This window comes from Tachyglossus aculeatus, chromosome 18, assembly GCF_015852505.1.
Source record: "Tachyglossus aculeatus isolate mTacAcu1 chromosome 18, mTacAcu1.pri, whole genome shotgun sequence".
In the NCBI taxonomy this organism is placed as follows: Eukaryota; Metazoa; Chordata; class Mammalia; order Monotremata; family Tachyglossidae; genus Tachyglossus; species Tachyglossus aculeatus.
The window spans coordinates 27,808,204-27,831,604 of record NC_052083.1 but is presented as its reverse complement, the minus strand read 5'-3'; the positions used below and the strand labels follow the sequence as shown (position 1 = coordinate 27,831,604).

At 48.5% G+C, this 23,401-nt stretch overlaps 1 protein-coding gene across 1 annotated transcript in view; it reads right to left on the bottom strand.

Annotated features, from left to right (window-relative positions):
* TSPAN7 (tetraspanin 7) overlaps window positions 1-8,059 on the bottom strand; it is a 60,730-nt gene extending 52,671 nt beyond the window's left edge. Inside the window, exon 1 of the mRNA XM_038760536.1 lies at window positions 7,934-8,059. Coding sequence (XP_038616464.1) covers window positions 7,934-8,014 — 81 coding nt within the window. The 5' untranslated portion in view covers window positions 8,015-8,059. The remainder of the gene's footprint in view (window positions 1-7,933) is intronic.
* Between the last annotated feature and the right edge of the window lie 15,342 nt (window positions 8,060-23,401).

The following is a 23,401-nucleotide window of genomic DNA, read 5'->3' as shown; positions in this document are numbered from 1 at the left end:
GGCACTTTTTAAGTGCTCCCTTTGTGCCAAACACTGTATTAAGCACTGGGGTACATAGGAGCTCTTTGAGCCCTATGCTCTTCCCGTCCCCCTCTGCCCCACAGCACTTACGTACATAGCTATAATTCTATTTATTTATATTGGTGCCTGTTTCCTTGTTTTGATGTCTGTCTCCCCCACTCTAGACTGTAAGCCCGGTGTGGGCAGGGATCGTCTCTATTGCTGAACTGTACTTTCCAAGAGCTCAGTACAGTGCTCTGCACACAGTAAGCGTTCGGTAAATACAATTGAATGAATGAATGCATGAAGCTAATCAGGTTGGATACAGCCCCTTTCCCTCCCACTGTGAGTAGGCGGGGAGTAGGATTTAATCCCCATTTTACAGAGGAGGAAACAGGCCCAGAGAAGTTAAGTAACTTGCCCCAGGTCACACAGAGCGGGGAGCTGGGATTGAAGCCCAGATCCTCCGACTCCTGGGCCTGGGCTCCTTCCACTAGGCCACACTGCTTCAGGCTTGGTCCTCGACCCGGGAAAAGAGAGAAGGAAAAGAGGAACGAAATGAAAATGTCTAATTCTTAGTCAACAGCCTGAAATCGCCTTTCAGATGACCACATAAACTACAGCATTGAAAGCTGATCTATTTTCGAACCACTGGAATCTTCTGGGTTTCCAGTGACACTATTTCTTAGGTTTCCCTTTAACCCTCACCTGCCCCCCACCACAATGAGGATACCTCATTCTCCTTTCTAACGCTCTTTCCGGCCAAAAAAATAAAAACCTCAGCCGGAAGAAGACCCAGGAGTCTCACTTAATAATGTGGTCATTTATTTCCAGTTTCTTTTGAGCAAAGCTCTTTGAGGGTATTCATTAAAACCTGTGATTCAGAATCTTCAGACTAAATCGATGAGACCTTGGGGAATATCATGTAAATGTTTTGGGACAGTTACATATTTTCGGTGCTCTGAAACACAATAGGATATTTTTGAAAAGCCTCTGAGATCCACATCCAGATACAAGGGAAATCTCTTTCTAACTCAAAAATTTCCAAGACAGAGGGTATGGGCCTTCTCGATGGGAGTGCCTTGGGGAGGAGATGGATTGTGCTCTAGTTAAAATGAGACAGAAGCCTTTGAGAAAAAACTGGTAAAGAAACCCAGAGATATATCAATGTGCTCGCTGTGAAATGCACAATCGATTAATTGATCCTATTTATTGAGTGCATACTATGTGCAAAGCACAGTACTAAGCGCTTGGGAGAGGACCACCGAATTAGCGGACATGTTCCCTTCCTGGTTCTAGATGTGTTGTGTATTGTACTCTCCCAAGTGTTTAGCACAGTGCTTTGTGAAGAGTAAGCACTCAATAATTATGATAGAAGGATGTCCCAAGAGGGGGACTTTCAATCAATCGATGGTACTTATTGAGCATATACTGTGTGCAGGGCACTGTAAGCACTTGGGAGAGTACAATATAATAGATGGTGGATATGTATCATCAGCAGCAGCAGTCGTATGTTGCCAAATTGTACTCTCCAAGCACTTAGTACAGTGCTCTGCACACAGTAAGTGCTCAATAAATACGATTGAATGAATAAATGTTTGAATGAATGAATTAATCGAGTGGTTAGTGTGTGCAGAGCATTGAACTAAGTCCTTCGAAGAGTGCAATAGAACAGAATTGGTAGACACATCCTTGGCACAAAACAAGCTTACATTCTAGAGGACTGTACTAAGCACTTGGGAAAGTATAATACAACAGAGGAGTTTACAGCGGAATGCCTTTGATGACACTCCCCGAAGTTTCGAGAAGGGTCGATGAATCGATCAGATTTATCGAACGCTTACTGTGCACGGGTCACTGTACTAGGCGCTTGGAGGAGTACAACACAGCAGTATAACGGATACATTCCCTGCCATGATGAGCTGACAGTCTAGGGAGAAGATGGACATTAATGGGAGTAAATAAACGTATGCCTCCAAAGGAGTTTTGACAGCTGAACGTTCTTGATAAGCCTCTCAAATTCGACGAATGAGGCCCTCCTGGGAGAGTTGCCAACACCTGCAGGTTGGCACAAATGGCACCAACCAGTTGTAGAGAAAGCTGCGAAGAGATAAGATGGCTACCTGGTGCTAGAGCATCTGGGACGCTCATCACCAAGTACAGTTTATAAAGGGGAGGGGGCTATCACCTGAAGTTTCGTCCCGACTTCAGACCAGGGCTTGGAGATTTCCCAGTGTCTGACCAACTCTCACCCTCGTAGCTGACCAGGCAGAGGAGATGTGGAAACTCGTTGTGGACAGGGAACAGGTCCATTTATTGTTGTATCATACTTTCCTAAGCGCCCAGTACAGTGCACTGCACCCAGTAAGTGCTCTATAAATACGATTGAATGAATGTGTGGGAGTGTGTTAGATACACACTCCCTAGCAGTTGAAGAATGTGACTCACATGATAATAATAATTGTATTATTTGTTAAGCGCTTACTACATGCTAGGCTCTGTTCTAAGTGCTGGGTTACATAAAAGCAAATCAAGTTCATTCATTCATTCATTCATTCAATCGTATTTATTGAGCGCTTACTGTGTGCAGAGCACTGTACTAAGCACCTGGGAAGTACAAGTTGGCAACATATAGGGACGGTCCCTACCCAACAGCGGGCTCACGGTCTAGAAGGGGGAGACAGACAACAAAACACGTAGACAGGTGTCAAGATCGTCAGAACAAACAGAATTATAGCTATATGCACATCATTAACATAATAAATAGAATAGTAAATATGTACAAGTAAAATAGAGTAATAAATCTGTACAAATATAGACAAGTGTTGTGGGGAGGGGAAGGAGGTAGGGCGGGGGGGATGGGGAGGAGGGGTTACATTGTACTCCAGTCCCTGTCCCACATGGAGCTCACAGTCTTAATTCCCATTTTACAGATGTGGGAACTGAAGAACAGAGAAGTGAAGTAATAATAATAATGATGACATTTGTTAAGCGCTTACTATGTGCAAAGCACTGTTCTAAGTGCTAGGGTGGATACAAGGTGATCAGGTTGTCCCACGTGGGGCTCACAGTCTTAATCCCCATTTTACAGATGAGGCAACCGAGGCCCAGAGAAGGTAAGTGACTTGCGCAAAGTCACACAGCTGACAAGCGGCGGAGCCGGGATTAGAACCAATGCCCTCTGACTCCCAAGCCTGTGCTCTTTCCACTGAGCCACACTGCTTCTCGTGAAATTGTGATTTGCTTGGAGACATACCAGTGTGTTCCTCACTGTATCGGGCAGCAAAACTGAGCATCTCTTAGCATCTTGAGATCCAATCCCAGGTTGGGTGGCAGGACAGAATAAGACAACAAACTCTACCGGCTCCTCATTCCCAAGGCTCATCTACATTTGTCATTAGCAACACTGTTTCCTCACTTTAATGTTTGAAACATAATGATGCCCATCTCTCCCTCTAGAACGTAAGCTCCATGTGGGCAACAAATGTGACTCCCAACTCTATTGTACAATAATCTCCCAAGTGCTCTGCACATGGTAAGTATTCAAATTCCACCGATCTATGATCACCCCCTCTTCAGCTGAATCTCCTTCTCAAGGGACAGAGAGAGATCTGTCTGAGGCAGATATATTTTAACTCCCTGGTGATTACAAATCTCCACAGAGGCAGTCAATACCATGTTATCGACTGCCTCCGCGGGAAGCCTATCACTCTGCACAGCAAGAGACAAAACAGAACGGCAGAAGACATTCGATTTCCAGCTCTCTAATTTCCTTTAAACAGACAGGGCGATGTGCCTCACCTCTAAGTTATTCACACGATTGATTATTCATGGAAGGCAGCATGGTGTAGTGGCTAGAGCCCGGGACTGGGAGTCATAAGGTCGTGGGTTCTAATCCCAGCTCTGCCACTTACCTGCTGTGTGGCTCTGGACAAGTCATGTCAGTTCTCTGGGCCTCAGTTAAGTCACCTCATCTGTAAAGTGGGGATTCAGACTGTGAGTCCCATGTGGGACAGGGACTGCATCCAACCCGATTTGCTTATATCCACCCCAGGGCTTGGTAAACACATAACAAATACCACAATTATCATCATCATCATTATTATTACGTAAATGAGTATACAACCTCCTCTCCCCTCCCTTTAGCCAACCATGCTGGCAGTCAAAAATCACTGCTTCTCTTTCCCCTTTCTGGGGATGACAGGGGGCAGAGTCCTTTGTCTGGGGTCTCCCAAGGCACTTGCCATGCACAATTTCCCCTTCGTGAGACACGTAGGCAAGCATATGCATGTTATTATGCCCCCAAACCCTCAAATCTTTGACGGAGATGGACATCTCACATACATTTCACTCATCCTTTGGAAAGAATTCCTTTTAGTCTACGAGAGAGAGAGAGAGAGAGAGAGAGAGAGAGAGAGAGAGAGAGAGAGAGAGAGAGAGTGTGTGAGTGTGTGTGTGTGTGTGTGTGTGTGTGTGTGTGTGTGTGAGAGAGAATGTGATATTAGTAACCAGAGCGTCTCGCTAGGGATAGACTGCAGGCTCCAGAACTCGGAAAAATCCTGTTCAGTTCGGGGACTTACCTTTGCCCACCTCCCTTAGCAACCTCCTTCTCCCCCAACTCACTGAGGGTAGAAGAAAGAGTTGGAAGCGGGGGTCATCTCTATAGCCCCTTCCAATAATGGGGCCAGATCAAGCATAGGTTAAAAGCAATCTTTCCGGCAGTTACTTTAAAAAAAGGCAAGGAGTGCAGAAGAGTCACGACTGTAACTCATTACCCTCGTCTGTACTTTGCCATTTCCAGAATGGGGTCGAAGCGTTCGACATCTGAGGATTACCCGCTTATTCACCGTGGGTCATCATCATCGGAAAGGTTCCCGACGCATCCCGTTGTAGGTCGAATGAATGAATTTATATCATGGACTCTCAGATTTGGATCTCGACATACACACAGACACACACGCACATTGGGATTTACAGCCATGACGTCACATTAAACAAAGAATGGACTATTACAAATCGCTTGCGCTAGTGAACCTAAGGCCGCATCGCTGTGAAAACTCTCGTTTCCTGGACACGCTGAGGTGGAAATTAAAAAAACAACCCAACAGAGCATCTTCTTATCTGCCCCCGTTACTGTAAATCAGTCGACGCACAGAACGGCATCCACTTAGAGGTGTTTCTGGTGCCACCTGGGCTGTGTAGTCCTGGGCCTCTGGGATTGAGTCACGGGGCGTATATGGGTATTCATCCATTCAATCGTATTTATTAAGCACTTACTCTGTGCAGAGCACTGTACTAAGCGCTTGGGAAGTACAAGTTGGCAACATATAGAGACGGTCCCTTATGTCGGGGGCGGGGACTCAGCGGGCCACAGGGGATTTTGCCCACTCTGCTACCCCCAGCCTGGGTTTCTGGGGGAACCCACTGGGGCAGATAGGGGAGTCTCACACCTGGAGAGGAAAAGATGGGTGGAAAAAATGTCCGCGCGTGCCCACTCACACACACCATCTCCCATCTTAAATTGAAACCCCAAAGCCGAGGATAAGCTCTTATCCTGAAGTTCGGAGCTCATCATTGGATACTGGTTAGAGCTTTCAGTGAGAGACCCTGGTTGGAGTGAAGCGATGCCCCTCATGCCCACCTCCAGGCCAGGGGACTAAGGTGTCACCTTTGCGGGGGCGGCGGATCTGATGGAAATAAAGCACAAAGCCCCCGGCCCGCCACCAGATGAGACCATCCGTAAAGGCTGTGGCCCCCTCCCCTCCCCCCGACCCTCTACCCCAACCCCCACAAGACAGCTGAGCCTCGGCATGACGTCACCTCTCTGCATTACACGGTGCCACAAATGGGCAGTGCCACTGACCACCCGCTGGCACCGTCCCCTAGAATAGACCTCGACGGAGATGCGGTCGTGGCCTCGTCCAGACTGGGCCCCCCGGGAATAAACCGGACCCCGGCCATCGGGGAATGGAAAGGATAATCGGGGGGCGGGGGGCAGTTGGGAAATGGGGACGATGGGGGGGGGCCAGGGGGCTTAGAAGGGGGGGAGGCCGAGGAGGCTTGGGAGAGGGGAGTGTCTAGGGGACTTGGGGGAAACCGAGTGGGCTTAGGAGGGGGGATGCCAAAGGATCTTGGGGATGGGATGCCGAGGGGGCATTGGGGGCGGGAGGGAAGCCGGGGGGAGCTTAGAAGGGGGGATGCCGAGGGGGCTTAGAAGGGGGGGATGCCGACGGGCTTTAAGAAGGAGGTGATGCCGACGGGGCAAGGGAGGGGGGATGGCGAGGGGGCTTGGGAAGGGGGATGGCGAGGGGGCTTGGGAAGGGGGATGGCGAGGGGGCTAGGGAGGGGGGATGGCGAGGGGGCTTGGGAGGGGGGATGCCGAGGGGGCTTGGGAGGGGGGGATGCCGAGGGGGCTTGGGAGGGGGGATGCCGAGGGGGCTTGGGAGGGGGGATGCCGAGGGGGCTTGGGAGGGGGGATGCCGAGGGGGCTTGGGAGGGGGGATGCCGAGGGGGCTTGGGAGGGGGGGATGCCGAGGGGGCTTGGGGGGGGGGGGATGCCGAGGGGGCTTGGGAGGGGGGATGGCGAGGGGGCTTGGGAGGGGGGATGCCCAAGGGGCTTGGGAGGGGGGATGGCGAGGGGGCTAAGAAGGGGGGATGCCGAGGGGGCTTGGGAGGAGGGGTGCCGAGGGGAATGGGGGGATGCCCAGGGGGGCTTAGGAGGGGGGGGGAAGGCCGACGGGGCTAGGGAGGGGGGATGCCGAGGGGGCTAGGGAGGGGGGATGCCAAGGGGGCTAGGGAGGGGGGATGGCGAGGGGGCTAAGAAGGGGGGATGCCGAGGGGGCTAGGGAGGGGGGGAAGGCCGACGGGGCTAGGGAGGGGGGATGGCGAGGGGGCTTGGGAAGGGGGATGGCGAGGGGTCTTGGGAAGGGGGATGGCGAGGGGGCTAGGGAGGGGGGATGGTGAGGGGGCTTGGGAGGGGGGGTGCCGAGGGGGCTTGGGAGGGGGGGGGGATGCCGAGGGGGCTTGGGGGGGGGATGCCGAGGGGGCTTGGGAGGGGGGGATGCCGAGGGGGCTTGGGAGGGGGGGATGCCGAGGGGGCTTGGGAGGGGGGGATGCCGAGGGGGCTTGGGAGGGGGGATGCCCAAGGGGCTTGGGAGGGGGGATGGCGAGGGGGCTTGGGAGGGGGGATGGCGAGGGGGCTTGGGAGGGGGGATGCCGAAGGGGCTTGGGAGGGGGGATGTCGAGGGGGCTAAGGAGGGGGGATGCCGAGAGGGCTTGGGAGGAGGGGTGCCGAGGGGGCCTAGAAGGGGGGATGCCGAGGGGGCTTAGAAGGGGGGATGCCGTGGGGGGTGGGGGAGATGCTGAGGAGGGTGGGGGGGATGCCGAGGAGGCTTGGGAGGGGGGATGACTGGGGGATGGGGGTGCCGAGGGGGCTTACAAGTGGGGGATGTCCAAGGGGTCTGGTGGGGTGGGAGGTCAAGGGGACTGGGGGGGCGAGAGGTGTTAGAAGGGGGGAGGGATGGCGAGGGGGCTTGTGCCGGGCGCTGGGGAAGCTGGGCTCGGGCCCTGGGGGTGGGCTCACGGTTGCGATGATTTCAGCGGGGGTCGGGACCCCCATCCCGGATCCCCCCGGAGCTCCAACCCCCCCCCCCCCCGCAACCGCCCTCTCTCTTCCCTTCGCCCTCCCAGCAGTCCTGCTGACGATGGAGCGCGCTCACTGTGTGCACGGCGCTGTGCCCAGCGGGCGGGGGGCCCCGGGGAGGGGGCTGGAGGGCAAGCCCGGAGAACCGGCAGGAGGAGGAGGAGGAGGAGGAGGAGGAGGAGGAGGAGGAGGGGCAGGGGCGGGCGCAATGATCTTAAGGGACAAGGAGGGTGTTGCTCTGGGGCAGGCACTGGGCTAAGCGCTGCGGAGAGGGGCGGGGGGGGTGCTCACCCAGAAGACGAAGGAGTAGATGATGAGGAGGGTCTTGAGGCAGGTGATGACGGGTTTGGTCTCCATTCTCCTCGATGCCATACTACAGAGCCCGGGAGGCGGCGGGAGCGGAGGCGGGGGCGACGGGGGCGGGGGCGCGCGGGGTGGGGGGGTGAGGGGGAAAACGGGGCACGCGCGCACGCGCGCGCTGTTCCTGCCGCTGCTCCCGCCGACGCAGCTCCGCGCTCCCGGCTCCGGCTCGAGGACAGCAGCCGGACAGGCCACGCCCACCAATGAACCGAGACGGCCAGGACATGCCCACCTGGTCACGCCCACCAATGAGCAGGTCCGACCAGGCCCCGCCCACACAGGCCCCGCCCACCAAACGGACCGTTCCGCCCAGGCCACGCCCACCTGGGCACGCCCCCGGTGACATCATCCCGCTAGTCCCCGCCCACCATCGGCCAGGCCCTGCCCACAGTGGACCGATCTGGATCGGCCCAGCAGGCCCCGCCCACCCTGGCCCCGCCCCTACCCCCAGAGGAGGCAACCAATCAGTTGACGGCCTCCCATCGCCCTGCGGCCTCGCCCGGCCCCGCCCCTCCTCCCAGCCAATCAGCTGACGGCCTCCCATCAACCTGCGGCTTCGCCCGGCCCCGCCCCTCCTCCCAGCCAAGCAGCTGACGGCCTCCCATAATAATAATAATGATGGTATTGGTTAAGCACCTACAATGTACAAAGCACTGTTTTAAGCGCTGGGGAGATACAAGGTGATCAGGTTGTCCCACGTGGGGCTCACAATCTTAATCCCCATTTTCCAGATGAGGTAACTGAGGCACAGAGAAGTTAAATGACTTGACCAAAGTCACACAGCTGACAAGTGGTGGAGGCGGGATTTGAACCCATGACCTCTGACTCCAAATTCCGTGCTCTTTCCACTGGGCCAGCCAATCAGCTGACAGCCTCCCATCACCCTGCAGCCTCTCCCGGCCCCGCCCCTACTCTCAAGGACAGCCTCCAAATCGGCTGAGGGCCTCCCATCCCCTTTGGCCTCATCCTGCCCTGTTGGGAGACTCCCGAACCTGAAGGCTCAGTACCTCTCAGGCTCCTGAGCCTGCCCAGAGCGATGATTATTATTATGATTGTTAATAGTTATTAATAATAATCATAATCATGTGTATTGAGTGCTTACTGCGTGCACAACACTGTACTAAGCGCTTAGGGGAATACAACATAACATCCGACACATACCTTGCCACACATACATAAGACTTCATTTAGGTCTTTACACAAGAAAGTCAGGGGTCTCTCAATCAATCGATGGAATTTATTGAGCGCTTACTGTGTGAAGAGCCCTGTACTGCTTGGGAGAGTATACTATAACCCAGTATTCTCATCACCAGCGACAGAAGATATTAGGGTGCACAGTGTGATAAATGTCCCCACACACAGTTCTGACAAGGTTATAAGAGAAGTATGATTTAGTGGACAAAGCATGGTCCTGGGAGTCAAAAGGTTCTAATCCAGGCACCTCCACTCGTCTGCTGTGTGACCTTGGGCAAGTCACTTCAATTCTCTGGGCCTCGGTTACCTCATCTGTAAAATAGGGATTGAGATTGTGAGCCCTACGTGGGACAAGGACTGTGTCCAACCCGATTTGGTTGCATCCATCTCAGCGCTTAGTACAGTGCCTAGCACATAGTAAGCACTTAACAAATACCATAATTATTATTATTATAATGTTCCTTCCAACAACTCCACATAGACATCCCTTCCCTCCACACATCAACAGGCTTAAATTATAGAGTTACCAGGTTACTCTGCTGGTTTTAGGCATATTGGGGATAATTAGCAGGCACTGTTGTTTAAAAGCATGGAGCAGGGAGCGTTAGGGGCATCTTGGAAAGGAATTATTTGTGAAGAGACAACACCTAGAGTGTCCCTCATCATTAAACTACCTTTGGGAAAATCTCTTTTTGCTCAGTCAGGCCTACTTGGGATTAGCTCGTATCTACCCAAGCGCTTAGTATGGTGCCTGGCACATAGTGAGCAAGCAGCGTGGCTCAGTGGAAAGAGCCCGGGCTTTGGAGTCAGAGGTCATGGGTTCAAATCCTGGCTCCGCCAACTGTCAGCTGTGTGACTTTGGGCAAGTCACTTCACTTCTCTGTGCCTCAGTTACCTCATCTGTAAAAGGGGGATTAAGACTGTGAGCCCCCCGTGGGCCAACCTGATCACCTTGTAACCTCCCCAGCGCTTAGAACAGTGCTTTCCACATAGTAAGTGCTTAATAAATGTCATCATTATTATTATTATTAACACATACCATTAAAAAATGCTTTTGGTGGGCATGTCTGTTTTATTTTCATTCCTAGCACACTTCATGAAACGCATTAGGTTTATTTAGGCCCTGGAGTTGGGGAGTGGAGGAAGAAGAATGGAAGTTATTAGAGGGGTCATTATGGGCAGGGAACGTGTCTGCCAATTCTTTTGTACTCTCCCAAGCGCTTAGAATGGTACTCTGCACAGTGAGCACTCAATAAATATGACTGATTGATGGATCACAAGATAACTGGGGGGACAGGGTCTAAGTGGGAGGGAAAATGGGTATCGAATCACCAGTTACAGATGAGAAAACTGAGGCACAGAGGGAGGTCAGGTGATTGATCTAAGATCACACAGCAGGTAAATGGCAGAGGCGGGATTAGAACCAGATCTCCTGACTCTCATCCCAGTGCCCTTACCACTAGGCAAACACTGCTTCTCCCCCATGACTAGTCTCTCCCTTTTTTTTTTAATGGCATTTGTTAAATACCTTACTATGTGCCAGGCACTGCTCTAAACACTGGGGTAGATATAACTTAACCAGTCCCTGTCCCACATGGGGCTCCCAGACTTAATCCCCATTTAACAGATTAGGGAACTGAGGCCCAGAGAAGTGAAATGACTTACCCAAGGTCACCCAGCAGACAAGTGGCGGAGCCGAAATCAGAACCCAGGTCCTTCTGACTCCCAGGCCAGGGCTCTAGACACTAGGCCACATTGCTTCTCCTGCTAAATATGTATGGGGGCGACAGCGCATAGCGAGTTTTCTGAGAAAATGTGACGACCATATGGGGTAGGTTTCTCCCTACTGTTTTTCCCAGATATGCCTCCACCCTGCAACAGCTGTTAGGTACTTGGGGGCCCTGAGGACTGCAAGCAGGGGCCCCCCAAGTTTAGGTTCACCCACCCACACCCCTGCCCCCCACAAACTATGTTCTCCCTGCTTCTCCCAGCACGCCTGTTGATTTTACTTATTTTTATATCCACGTAGGTGGCCTGGCAGATTGACAAGTTTTTCCCAATAGGATCCGTACATCTGTTTCCCTGCCTCCCATCTCCCCTTTCCTCCCTGTCTGCCCCATCTTCTACCCCTAAAGACACTCCGATTGATTCATCCTCCTCCTCACCATCATCACTGTGGTACTTGTTAAGCACTTCATTCGAGTGAGCGAATAGTGAACGCTTAACACACACCATTGAAAATGAACCGTATTCATTCAATCGTATTTACTGATGGCTTAGTATAGCCTGTTGTTGGGTAGAAACCATCTCGATATGTTGACTTGTACTTCCCAAGCACTTAGTATGGTGCTCTGCACACAGTAAGCGCTCAGTAAATAAGGTTGAATGAATGAATGCAGAGCTTGTGCCAGCCATTGTGCTAAGCACTGGGGTAGGTACAACAGTGCCTGACACATAGTGAAGCACTTAACAAATAACATTATTATTATTATTATACAAGCAAATTAGGTTGGACACGGTCCCTGTCCCACATGGGGCTCACAATCTTAATCCCCATTTTCCAGCTGAGGGAGCTGAGGCACAGAGAGGTGAAATGACTTGCCCAGGGTCACACGGCAGATGAGTGGCAAAGCTGGGATTAGAACCCATGACCTTCTGACTCCCAAGCCTGCGCTCTATTCACTACTCCATGCTGCTTCTTCTAGTGCCCTTCTTCTGCTTCTTCTCTAGTGCTCTGTCCTTTGGATCTAACCTGGAAGGAGCTAGTGGTCAGTCAATCAATGAATTAATTATATTGATCGAATGGTTATGGTGTGCAGAACACTCTACTGTGTGCTTAGGAGAGTACAGTATAACAGAGTGGGTGGATGCGTTCCCTGCTCACAAAGAGCTTAAAGTCTAGGATTGGGGGGGGGGTTGACATTAACATAAACAATTGATAACTGATGTTTGTCATTAATGATCAAGCTCTCTAACAATCTCCAATCTAGACTGCAAGCTCACGGTGGGCAGGGAATGTGTCTGTTGATTGTTATATCGGACTCTCCCAAGCACTTAGTACAGTGCTCTGCACACAGTAAGCGCTCAATAAATATGAACAAACGAATGAATGAGAAGGAACAATCTGCCCTCTTCTCCCTGCACCCCCAATCCAGGGCATAAATAATCCTAATGCCTTTCAGGAAGTTTGCTAGGGATGAAAATAAAATAGACATGCTTCCAAAAGGCATTCGTTAAGCACTCTGTGCCACTGTACTAAGTGCCAGGATAGATACAAGCTAATTAGGTTGGACACAGTCCGTGTCCCCTGTGGGGCTCACTGATTTCCTCTCTATTTTCCAGATGAGGGAACTGAGGCCCAGATAAGTGAAGCAACTGGCCCAGGGTCACACAGCAGACAAGCGGCACGTTGAGTAATTGTTGTTGTTATGGTGTTGGGCAGCGTTGTTGTGGCTATTTGGAGTTATTTACTCCCTCAATTAGACATCCATGCTGCCTGCTGAGCTTCCCATGAGAATAAGCAGGAAGATATTTTACAAACACAAGGAAGGAGTAGGACCCAATACTCTCCCACGTGCTTAGTATAATGTGCCACACACAGTAAGGGCTCAATAAATACCACTGACTCATTGTTTTGGAAAGTTCGGCAATAATAGAAAGGAAAGGCGTGTTTCATCAAGCCTCAGGAGGTGGCAAAGCAGGAGATGAGCTAACAAAGAAATATCATTTAAACCAAGATGGCACCCGATAAAATGCAACCATGAGAAGAGGACACAGTCCTAGATGCAAAGATGAATCTTGAATGTATACTAGTGCTCCATGGATCAATCCATCGAATTTACTGAGTGCTTGGGAAAGTCCAACACAACAATCTGTCGGTTAGATAGGTGTTTGTTTAGGCTAGATGAAAATAGGGCACCTCCGAGTACAGATACTTCCAGTTCCACGAAGAGTTCAAGGACAACAGGAAGAAAGGAAACAAAAAAGCCTTGAACAGAAATTGTGCCCCAGAGGACTGTGCTAACAATCAGTAAAAGATAAGCCTCGATATATAATTCTTTGAAATGTACTCCTCTTAGGCGACTTTCAGAGGCTACAGGAATTTTACAAGCCTGCTTGCTGCCCTCAGAATCCAACATCAGGATCCATAAGAAAACAACCTGCACCTCCTAAAGTGACACAGAGATCATGCTGATCTCTGAGGTGAAAAAGACACTTTATTCATTTATTTATGTATATTAATGTCTGTCACCCCCTCTAGACTGTGAGCTCATTGTGATGATGATGATGATAATAGCATTTATTAAGCGCTTGCTATGTGCTTTGCACTGTTCTAAGCGCTGGGGAAGTTACACGGTGATCGGCTTGTCCCACGGGGGGCTCACAGTCTTCATCCCCAATTTCCAGATGAGGGAACTGAGGCCCAGAGAAGTGAAGTGACTTGCCTGAAGTCAAACAGCTAACTAAAAATAAAAATACTACTAATAATAGCATTTATTAAGTGCTTACTATGTGCAAAGCACTGTTCTAAGCGCTGGGGAGGTTACAAGGTGATTGGGTTGTCCCACGTGGGGCTCACAGTCTTAATCCCCATTTTACAGATGAGGCAACTGAGGCACAGAGAAGTGACTTGCCCGAAGTCACCAGGCTGACTAGTGGCAGAACCGGTATTCGAACCCATGACCTCCGACTCCAAAGCCTGGGCTCTTTCCACTGAGCCATGCTGCTGCTCTGGAAGTCGGAAGGACCATTGTGGACAGGGAATATGTCAGTTTGTTGTTGTTTTGTACTCTCCCAAGCGCTTAGAACAGTGCTTTGCAGTAAGCACTCAGTAAATATGATTGATTGAATGAATGAATGAATGAAGGACCTTTCTACTCCAACCCAGCCCGCACACTTGGCTCCTCTAATACTAACCTCCTCACTGTGCCTCCGTCTCGTCTATCTCGCCACCAACCTCTTGCCCACGTCCTGTCTCTGGCTTAGAATGCCCTCCCTCCTCATATGCGACAAACAATTCCTCTCCCTGGCTTCAAAGCCTTATTGAAGGCCCATCTCCTCCAAGAAGCCTTCCCAGACCAATCCCCCTTTTCCCCCTCCCTTCTGCATCGCCCTGACTTGTTCCCTTTCTTCATCCCCACTCCCAGTCCCATAGCACTTATATCTATATCTGTCATATATTAATTTATATTACTGTCTCTCCTTCTAGACTGTAAGCTCACTGTGGGCAGGGAATGTGCCCGTTTATTGCTGTACTGTACTTTCCGAAGCACTTAGTTCAGTGCTCTGCACACAGTAAGTGCTCAATAAATACGACTGATATCTCTCTTTTCCCTTTTCTCTTTGCCCCTCTAATTCCCCACTTGTGAGCTCATTGAGGGCAGGGATTGGGTCAGTCAACTCTCATACTGGACTCTCCCAAGCACTTAGTACAGTGCTCTACACCCAATAAGCACTCCATAAATACCTTTGACTGATAAGGCGGAGGGGGAACAGATGTTGAATCCCCATTTTACAGATGAGGAAACTGAGTCTCAAGACCATAAACTCATCGTGGGCAGGGAACCTATCTACCAACTCTGTTGTGGTGGACTCTCCCAAGTGCTTAGGACAGTGTTCTGAATACAGTAAGCACTCAGTAAGTACCATTGATGGATTGATTAATTGAAGGTAGGGATCATGTCTGCCAACTCTGTTGTACTGTACACTTCCAAGTGCTTAGAGACTTAGAGAAGCCACTTGGTGTAGTGGAAAGAGCACGGGCTTGGGAGTCAGAGGATGTGGGTTCTAATCCCAGCCCCACCACTTGTCTGCTGTGTGGGCAAGCCACTTAACTTTTCTCCTCAGTTACCTCATTTGTAAAATGGGGATTGAGACTGTGAGACCCTCGTGGGACAACCTGATTATCCTGCATCTACCCCTATGTTTAGAACAGTGCTTGGCACATAGCAAGCACTTAACAAATACCATTATTATTATTATTATTTGGGAAGCAGCATGGCCTAGTGGATAGATTACGGGCCAGGGAGTCAGAAGGGGTGAAAATGCAGATAGCTTGTTGTGGGGAGGGAATGTTTCTGTTTACTGTTCTGCTGTACTTTCCCAAGTGCTTAGTGCAGTGCTTTGCACGCAGTAAGCGCTTAATAAATATGATTGAATTGAATTGAATGGGTGGGTGCTAGAGTAGCTATGTAAGGTTTTTTGGTGGGGGGAGAGGGGGCCTAGAGAACGCAGCTGGAGAGTTTCCAGCCCTCTACCAGTCTCGGCTATGGGAGGGAGAGTCAAGCAGAGGCCTACCCATTCCATTCCCAGTGTGGGCAGAGGCTAGCGAGTGGCAGGCAATCTGCTACAAGGCAAAACTCCCCCGTGCTGGGCATCAGCAGTGCGGGAGAGAGTCGAGGATGGAGACTGGAGTTCATTGCGCGGAAGGCGACTATGGTAAACCACTTCCAGATTTTTACCAAGAAAACTCTCTGGATCCACTCCCAGAATGATTGCAGATGGAGGTGGGAACGTTCTGGGAGAGATGTGTCCGTGGATTCGCTACGGGTTGGAAACGACTCGACGGCTTAAGACGAGACAAGTCTAGAGACAGTGGGAATGTTTTTGAGCACATTTGCACTCTGGACCTCCATCTCAGGAGGCCTGGGAGAGATTGAAATGATTACTCTTCAGAGCCATCAGCTCTGGGGTGAAATTATTGTTTCCATTCACCTCCCGCGACAGACCAATGTACAACGGACAGTCGACTGCACGCTGTGATCATTTTGAGATTGCCCTCTGCTCTGCCGAGTGCACTGTGGAGTCTGCTATTTGCTCTCCTCGTGGGGTTTTCGATTTTTGCCACTTAGGATCATAATCTTCTCAAAATCTCTGCTGGAAAAAAGCCACTTCAACGCTGATTGCCTCCAGTCAGCCCAGTCTCTTTGGCGCCGTTGCTCCTCAAAAGTTTGTTGCTCTTGTGTATCATTTGAGATTGGGCCTTTAAAACTTTTTCTCTGTCCTCCCTGACCTTAATTCACATTAGAAAGGTCAGAAACAAGAATTAATAGCATGACCATAAGGGCCGCCTATCGACATAGAAGGCACCAATAAATACATCTCTTAGACTTGTCTCATCTTATGCTGTCGAGTCATCTCTGACCCATAGCGACTCCACGGACACATCTCTTCCAGAATGTCCCACCTCCATCTACAAACGGTGGCTTATCCATAGAGTTTTCTAGATAAAAATCCGGAAGTGTTTTACCATAGCCTCCTTCCATGCAGTAAACTCGAGTCTCCACCCTCGACTCTCTCCCATGCCGCTGCTGCCCAACACGGGTGAGTTTTGCCTTGTAGTAGATTGCCTGCCACTCGCTAGCCACTGGCCAAGCTAGGAATGGAATGGGTAGGCCTCTGCTTGACTCTGCCACAGTCAAGACTGGTAGAGGACTGGAAACTCTCCAGGTGTGACCCTGAGAGGGAGGCACCTGGTTAGCGCTTAATACATTCCAGAAAAGGAAAAAATAAGAAATGAAGGGGTACTTATACATATGTTTGTCCATACATATACATATATATGTTTGTGATTGTAGTATTGGGATAAGATCCATTTTTCTTAACTTATATTTTATCCCTTTCTTAAATTCAATTTTTGACTTACTTTCAAACAAATGCATTAACAAATTAATTCATTTAAATTATTTTTTTGTTTTTTATTAAATTATTTCTTCCCATCACAGCTTTACAAATCTAGGAAGAACCCAACTGGCTACCGTATCGTAATGAAAACAAGTCAGATGACTTACACAATGGGCCTGAGCCATGTATGCTTAGCGTAAGCCAAAGAAAAAAAAATCCTTCTCCTAGGATTCAGTTGTCAGTGTCTGAAAAGGCAGATTTGGGAAGCAGCTTTAATAAACTGCCCTCCGGGTCTGTTTATTTAAGAGTTCTATTGCTTCATTTGGTAAAACCATTCATTCATTCATTCATTCAATCGTATTTATTGAGCGCTTACTGTGTGCAAAGCACTGTACTAAATGCTTGGGAAGTACAAGGTGGCAACATATAGAGATGGTCCCTACCCAATAACGGGCTCACAGTCTAGAATGGGGAGACAGACAACAAAACAAAACGTAGACAGGTGTCAAAATCGTCAGAACAAATAGAATTAAAGCTACATGGCTAAGCCTTCCCCTGCAAAATTCAGCCAAACTGCAGAAACCCAGTTACAGTAGGAACAAAAACAGCATGCTACCCTGGTGGAACTAGGAACCTAAATCAACCCTCTTTTGGTTTCAGAAGAAATCCTTGTTCAAGTAAGAGGGAAATTCCTCCTCCTTCTCCTCCTCATCAATGACATTTATTGAGCACTTACTCTCTGCAGAAGACTGCACTAAGCGCTTGGGAGAGTAATAATAATAATAACGATGGTATTTGTTAAGCGCTTACCATGTGCCAAGCACTGTTCTAAGTGCTGGGGTAGATTCAAGGTAATCAGGTTGTCCCACGTGGGGCTCACAGTCTTAATCCCCATTACACAGATGAGGGAACTGAAACACAGAGAAGTTAAGTGACTTCTGATGGTATTTACAGCTGTCTACTTGCTTAGTTTTGTTGTCTGTGTCCCCTTCCTAGACTGTGAGCCTGTTGTTGGGTATGGACCGTCTCTATATGTTACCAATTTGTATTTCCCAAGCGCTTAGTACAGTGCTCTGCACACAGTAAGTGCTCAATAAATATGACTGACTGAATGAATGAAAGCGCCTTGCCTAAAGTCACACAGCTGACAAGTGGCAGGGCTGGGATTAGAACCCATGACCTCTGACTCCCAAGCCCATGCTCTTTCCACTTAAGCTGCGCTGCTTCTACAATACGGCAAAGTTGGGAGAATTCCTGCCTCAAAAAAAAAAGAAAAAAAAGAAATAATTTTTCTCGAAAATAAATTCCCATTCTGGATTTTCAATTCTCCAGAAGACATTTCATATGATGTTCAACTTCGGTAGAGACAATATCAGAAATGCAAATCAGTGATACAGATGTAACCTTAGAAAAAGAGCCTTGCTAATCACGTTGATTTTTTTTTTTCCTCAGGGTCAAATTCAGCAATTTCCATCAGTCTATATCATTTTTTTGCTGAGGTCATTTTGTGGTTAAGATTCGGTTTTACTAAACTTGGAAAATTATTAAATGAGTTCCCAGATATTTAATGCCCATAGCTAACTCATTTCATGTTCCACTCTGAGAAATGAAATCTGAAATACTGTACTTCACCAAAATGAGCCTCACCTCAGATTTATTCCACTTTCCCTCATAATTTCAAATGGGGCTAAATTCCTCAATGAGATGAAGCTCTGGATTTCATAAGTGGTCTGGGCTTCCATTAGGAATGCAGTCCTTCTAAAGGGAAACTATATTTTCCTGGCCCACTTAGAATACTTTATGACTTTAGCCTTGTGGGAACAAAAAAAAAAAAGCTAGCATTTATGGCGCCTTGGTTCTTCAAATCATTTTCTCTCATTCGTTAGTAAATTCCAACAGCCATCTGTGAGGTGTCAATATTCCATTTCTATTCTCCTTTTATGTTTGGGGAAGCTGAGAATGCAGGTGAATGAATATCTTATCCAAACCCCTTCCTTAGACTGCGAGCCCCATGAGGGATGGGAACTGTGTCCAACTTGATTGTACTCTAGCTACTCTGTGCTTGGCACATAATAAGTGCTTAATAAATATAATAATAATTATTATTATCATCATCATCATCATGGAGGGCTTAATCTACTGGTTGCAGGTTTCTTCTAGGTGATTGGGAGCAGATAGATAATAATAATAGTAATGATAAGCATGGCCTAGTGGAAAGAGCACAGGCCTGGAAGTCAGAGAACCTAAGTTCTGATCCCAGCTCTTCCACATCTCTGCCGTGTGACCTTGGGCAAGTAACTTCACGTCTCTGGGCCTCAGTTACCTCATCTGTGAAATGGGGATTAGCAACTATGTTCAACCTGATCAGCTTGTATCTATCCTAGAGCTTAGAACAGTGCTTGTCCCATAGTAAGCACTTAACAAATACCAGAATTATTATTATTATTCATTATTACAATATAATAACAATAGCAATAACGATAAGCAGATACAGCATAGTTAGTACAGTGCCTGTACTTAAGTGCATAGTAAGTACTTAAATACTATAATTTAAGCAGCATGGCATAGTAGATAGAGACCCGGCCTGGAAGTCAGAATGTCATGGGTTCTAGTCCCGGCTCCGCCACTTGTCTGCTGTTTGACCTTGGGCAAATCTCTTTACTTCTCTGTGCCTCAGTTACCCCATCTGTAAAATGGGGATTGAGAATGTGAGCCCCACGTGGGACAGGAACTGTGTTTAACCTGATTAACTTGTAACTACCCCAGTGCTTAAAACAGTGCCCGGCACATAGTAAGCTCTTACCAAGTACTATTATTACTATTAATATCATTACCCTTTCAGGTGTGGCTACCAAGACGGGCAAAAGGTGGACCTCTCTAGGCCCAGGTGGAGTTTCTGAAAGGATTTTTTGACTGGAAAATTCCCGTAGGAATCCAGACCCACTTGGGACACATCTATCTCACAACGACAAGCCAACGCTTTGCAACAGAATTCACCGCTTCTCAGCCCTTCCTGGGAATTCTGATGGGAGCGTGTTTTCCTCTCCTGACTGGAGAGCAGCACACCCATCCCTCCACCACAATGGGAAGCTTCTGATAGTTCCCGACTCTAGGCGGAGGGGTAAGATGAGAAGCTTTGAGATCCTGGAAATGGCAGCCAACTGGGCCAATAGAAAGTCATTTGGGAGTTTTGCAGGAGGATATACACCTCAGCTCCAAATCTCAGTCCGTTCTGAACAAAACCAATGGCTTGCGGCCCAGTTCCAAACAGAGCTGTGCCAGAAACACAAGGATCCCTGTTGTTTTGGAAATGAGGATTGGTTTCTCCTTATGCCAACTCAGCTGATGTGACTTTCCCCAGATTTTACAGCAACTTGGAGAGTTTGAAAGGTCTGCACTGATGAATGGTAGATTAATTTCGCAGAATGTGAGGGGTACCCAGATCCTGGTTAATTATTAATACTGGACATAAGAGCTAATAGAAGAGGCAAAGGTTACTTTTATCCCTGAAGATTCCTCTGAAAGATTTAGAGCATATCACTTTGCTGGTGGCAAAGGCTAAAGAACTAGGTTTCTTCTATTCTGTAAGTGGAGAAGTGGTGCTGAAGAAGATGATGGAGAGGGAGGAGGAGGAAGGGGAGAAGGAGGAGGAGAACGAGAAAGAGGAGGAGGAGGAGGAGAAAGAGGAGGAGGAGGAGAAAGAAGAGGAGGAGAAGAAGGAATAGAAGGAGGAGGAGGAGAATTGTGGTATTTAAGTGCTTACTTTGTGCTAAGCCCTGGGGTAGATACAAGGTAATCAGATCAGACTCAGTTCCTGTCCCTCATGACAAGAAGCAGCGAGACCTAGTGGAAAGAGCCCAGGATTGGGAGTCAGAGATCATGGGTTCTAATCCCGGCTCCTCCACTTGCCAGCTGTGTGACTTTGGGCAAGTCACTTCACTTCTCTGTGCCTCAGTTACCTCATCTGTAAAATGGGGATTAAGACTGTGAGCCCCATGTGGGATAACCTGATTACATTGTATCTACCCTAGTGCTTAGAACAGTGCACATAGTAAGTGCTTAATACCATCATTATTATTATTATCGCTATCAAACAGAAACTCCATACGATCGGCTTTAGAGTGTTCAATCAGCTCATTCCCTCTTACCTTACTGATCCCCTTACAGCCTAGCCCACACACTTCACTCATCTAACGCCAACCTACTCACCTCATCTATTTCCCCACACAGATAGACAACCTCTATCTCTTTTTCCACATCCTCCCTCTGGCCTAGGACTCCCTCTCAGCTCCATATACACCAGACCACATTCTCCCCACCTTCAAAGCCTCATTAAAATCACATCTCCTCCAAGAGGCCTTCCCCAGTTAAGCCTTCCTTTCCCCAACTCCCTTTCCCTTCTTCAACCCCTCCCTACCTGTACCCTCTAAGTTCAGGCTCAGAGCATTCAGATCTATACCTGTAATTTATTTTAATGTCTGACTCCCTCTCTAGACTGGAAGCTCCTTGTTGGCAGGGAACATGTTTCCCGACTCTGTCGTGTTGTAGTCTCTCAAGTGCTTCGTACAGTGCTCTGCACACAGTGAAAGTGTAATAAATACCACTGATTGATTGATGGATTGAATGAAGAAACTCTCAGACTAAGGAGGAGGGAGAACAGGCATGAAGTAGGTACTTGCTGCCCATTTGTGAGTATTGTTTGGGCATTGGAGGATTAAGACAGTGGGGTGCATTACACTCCAGTTTCTCAAGCAATGCCTTATGCATCAGAGAAGTGCCAATCTGTTTCTCTCTTCAATCAGTCAATGGTATTTATCAAGTGCTTACTGTGTGCAGAGCAAAGTACTAAGCATTTGAGACAATACAATACAACAATATAACAGAGATGGTAGACACATTCTTTGCCCATAACGAACTTATACAATATAGACTATCTCAATCTTCATTTTCCCCCTAAGGATGGCACCTGGAGAGTTTCCAGTACTCTACTGGTCTCGGCTACAGGAGGGAGAGTCAAGCAGAGGCCTACCCATTCCATTCCCAGCAGTGGCTAATGAGTGGCAGGCCATATGCTCCAAGGCAAAACTCACCCGTGCTGGGCAGCAGCGGTGCGGGAGAGAGTCGAGGGCAGAGACTCAAGTTTACTACGTGGAAGGAGGAGATGGTAAACCAATTTCGTGTTTTTACCGAGAAAACTCTGGATCCACTACCGGAACGACTGCAGATGGAGGTGGGGCCTTCTGGGAGAGATGTGTCCATGGAGTCACTATGGGTCGGAGACAACTCGACGGCATTTAAGACAACCTTGGCAACCTTTTCATGCAAACAGGGTGAACATCAGTGACCCACAGTTGAAGGTTGTCACTTAATTTTGTTTCCGGCGCAGCACGTTGCTAGAAGAGATACAGAGGTGAAAAACAAAGCAAAGAGGTTAATTTTCCTTTGGGAACCCCAGAGAAAGCACATTGTCCCAGTATGGTGCCAACATGACATCGAGATTCAGAGGGAAAATGTGGGGCACAGTGAGAAATAGGCTCAATTTCCTCATTTGCAAAATGGAAGTGGGTGACACCATTTGAGGGCTTAATCAGGGAGGGGCTCTTGGAGGAGATGCAACTTTAATAATCAAGCCTCTACCTCACTGCACTGGGATGCCTGGAGTATAAAAGAAGATAATTGGTGGGCTTAAGGGGTACGTATCCAAGTGTCAAGGGAACTCAGAAGGGAGAGGGGGTTGAGGAAAAGAGGCCTTCCTGGGGAAGACCTCTTGGAGAAGATATGACTTGATTTAATCCTCTCCCTAACGGCACGGGGATGTCTTGAAAATGAAATGATATAATTGATGTGAAAGCACTTGGAAGAATGAAAGCACAACACAAAATGCAAGGTGTTATTTTTAAAACACTGATGCTGCATATGGACTTATATAGAGTGAGACAGAGAGAGAAGGAAGAAAGAATATTAGCCATATTCATGATAGCATAACATTACCTCATGCCTCTTTGACAAGAACAGAGAGCCACAGGGCTGATTCCTTCCCATTTTCCAAGTCGGATAATTTGGAAGGCCATCTGTTAGCAATGAAAGACTTTCTAAAAGGCAGGTTAAATGGTTCTTCTTCTAAGGACATTGCCCTGTGGGAAAGCAGAGTTGTGTGCCTGTCAAACTGCAACCTTATTAAAACCCTCTCTCATTTTTCCCTGTAACTTCTTTACTTAAAAGTTCAGAGCTCCTAGAAATAACCCTCTTGGGCAAACACGGAATTTTTATATATATATATAATGGCATTTGTTAAGTGCTTACTGTGTTTCAGGCACTGTTCTAAGGGCTGGGGTGGACACAAGTTAATCGGATTGGACAAAGTCCAGGTCCCACATGGAGCTCACAATCTATGTGGGAGGGAGAACAAGTATTGAATCCCCATTTTAAGTAGTGTGGCAGTGTGTCTAGGGAATAGAGGCACGGGTCTGAGTCAGAAGGACCTGGGTTCTAATCCCAGGTCCGCCACTTGTCTGCTGTGTGACCTTGGGCAAGTAACTTAACTTCTCTGTGCCTCTGTTACCTCCTCTATAAAATGGGGAT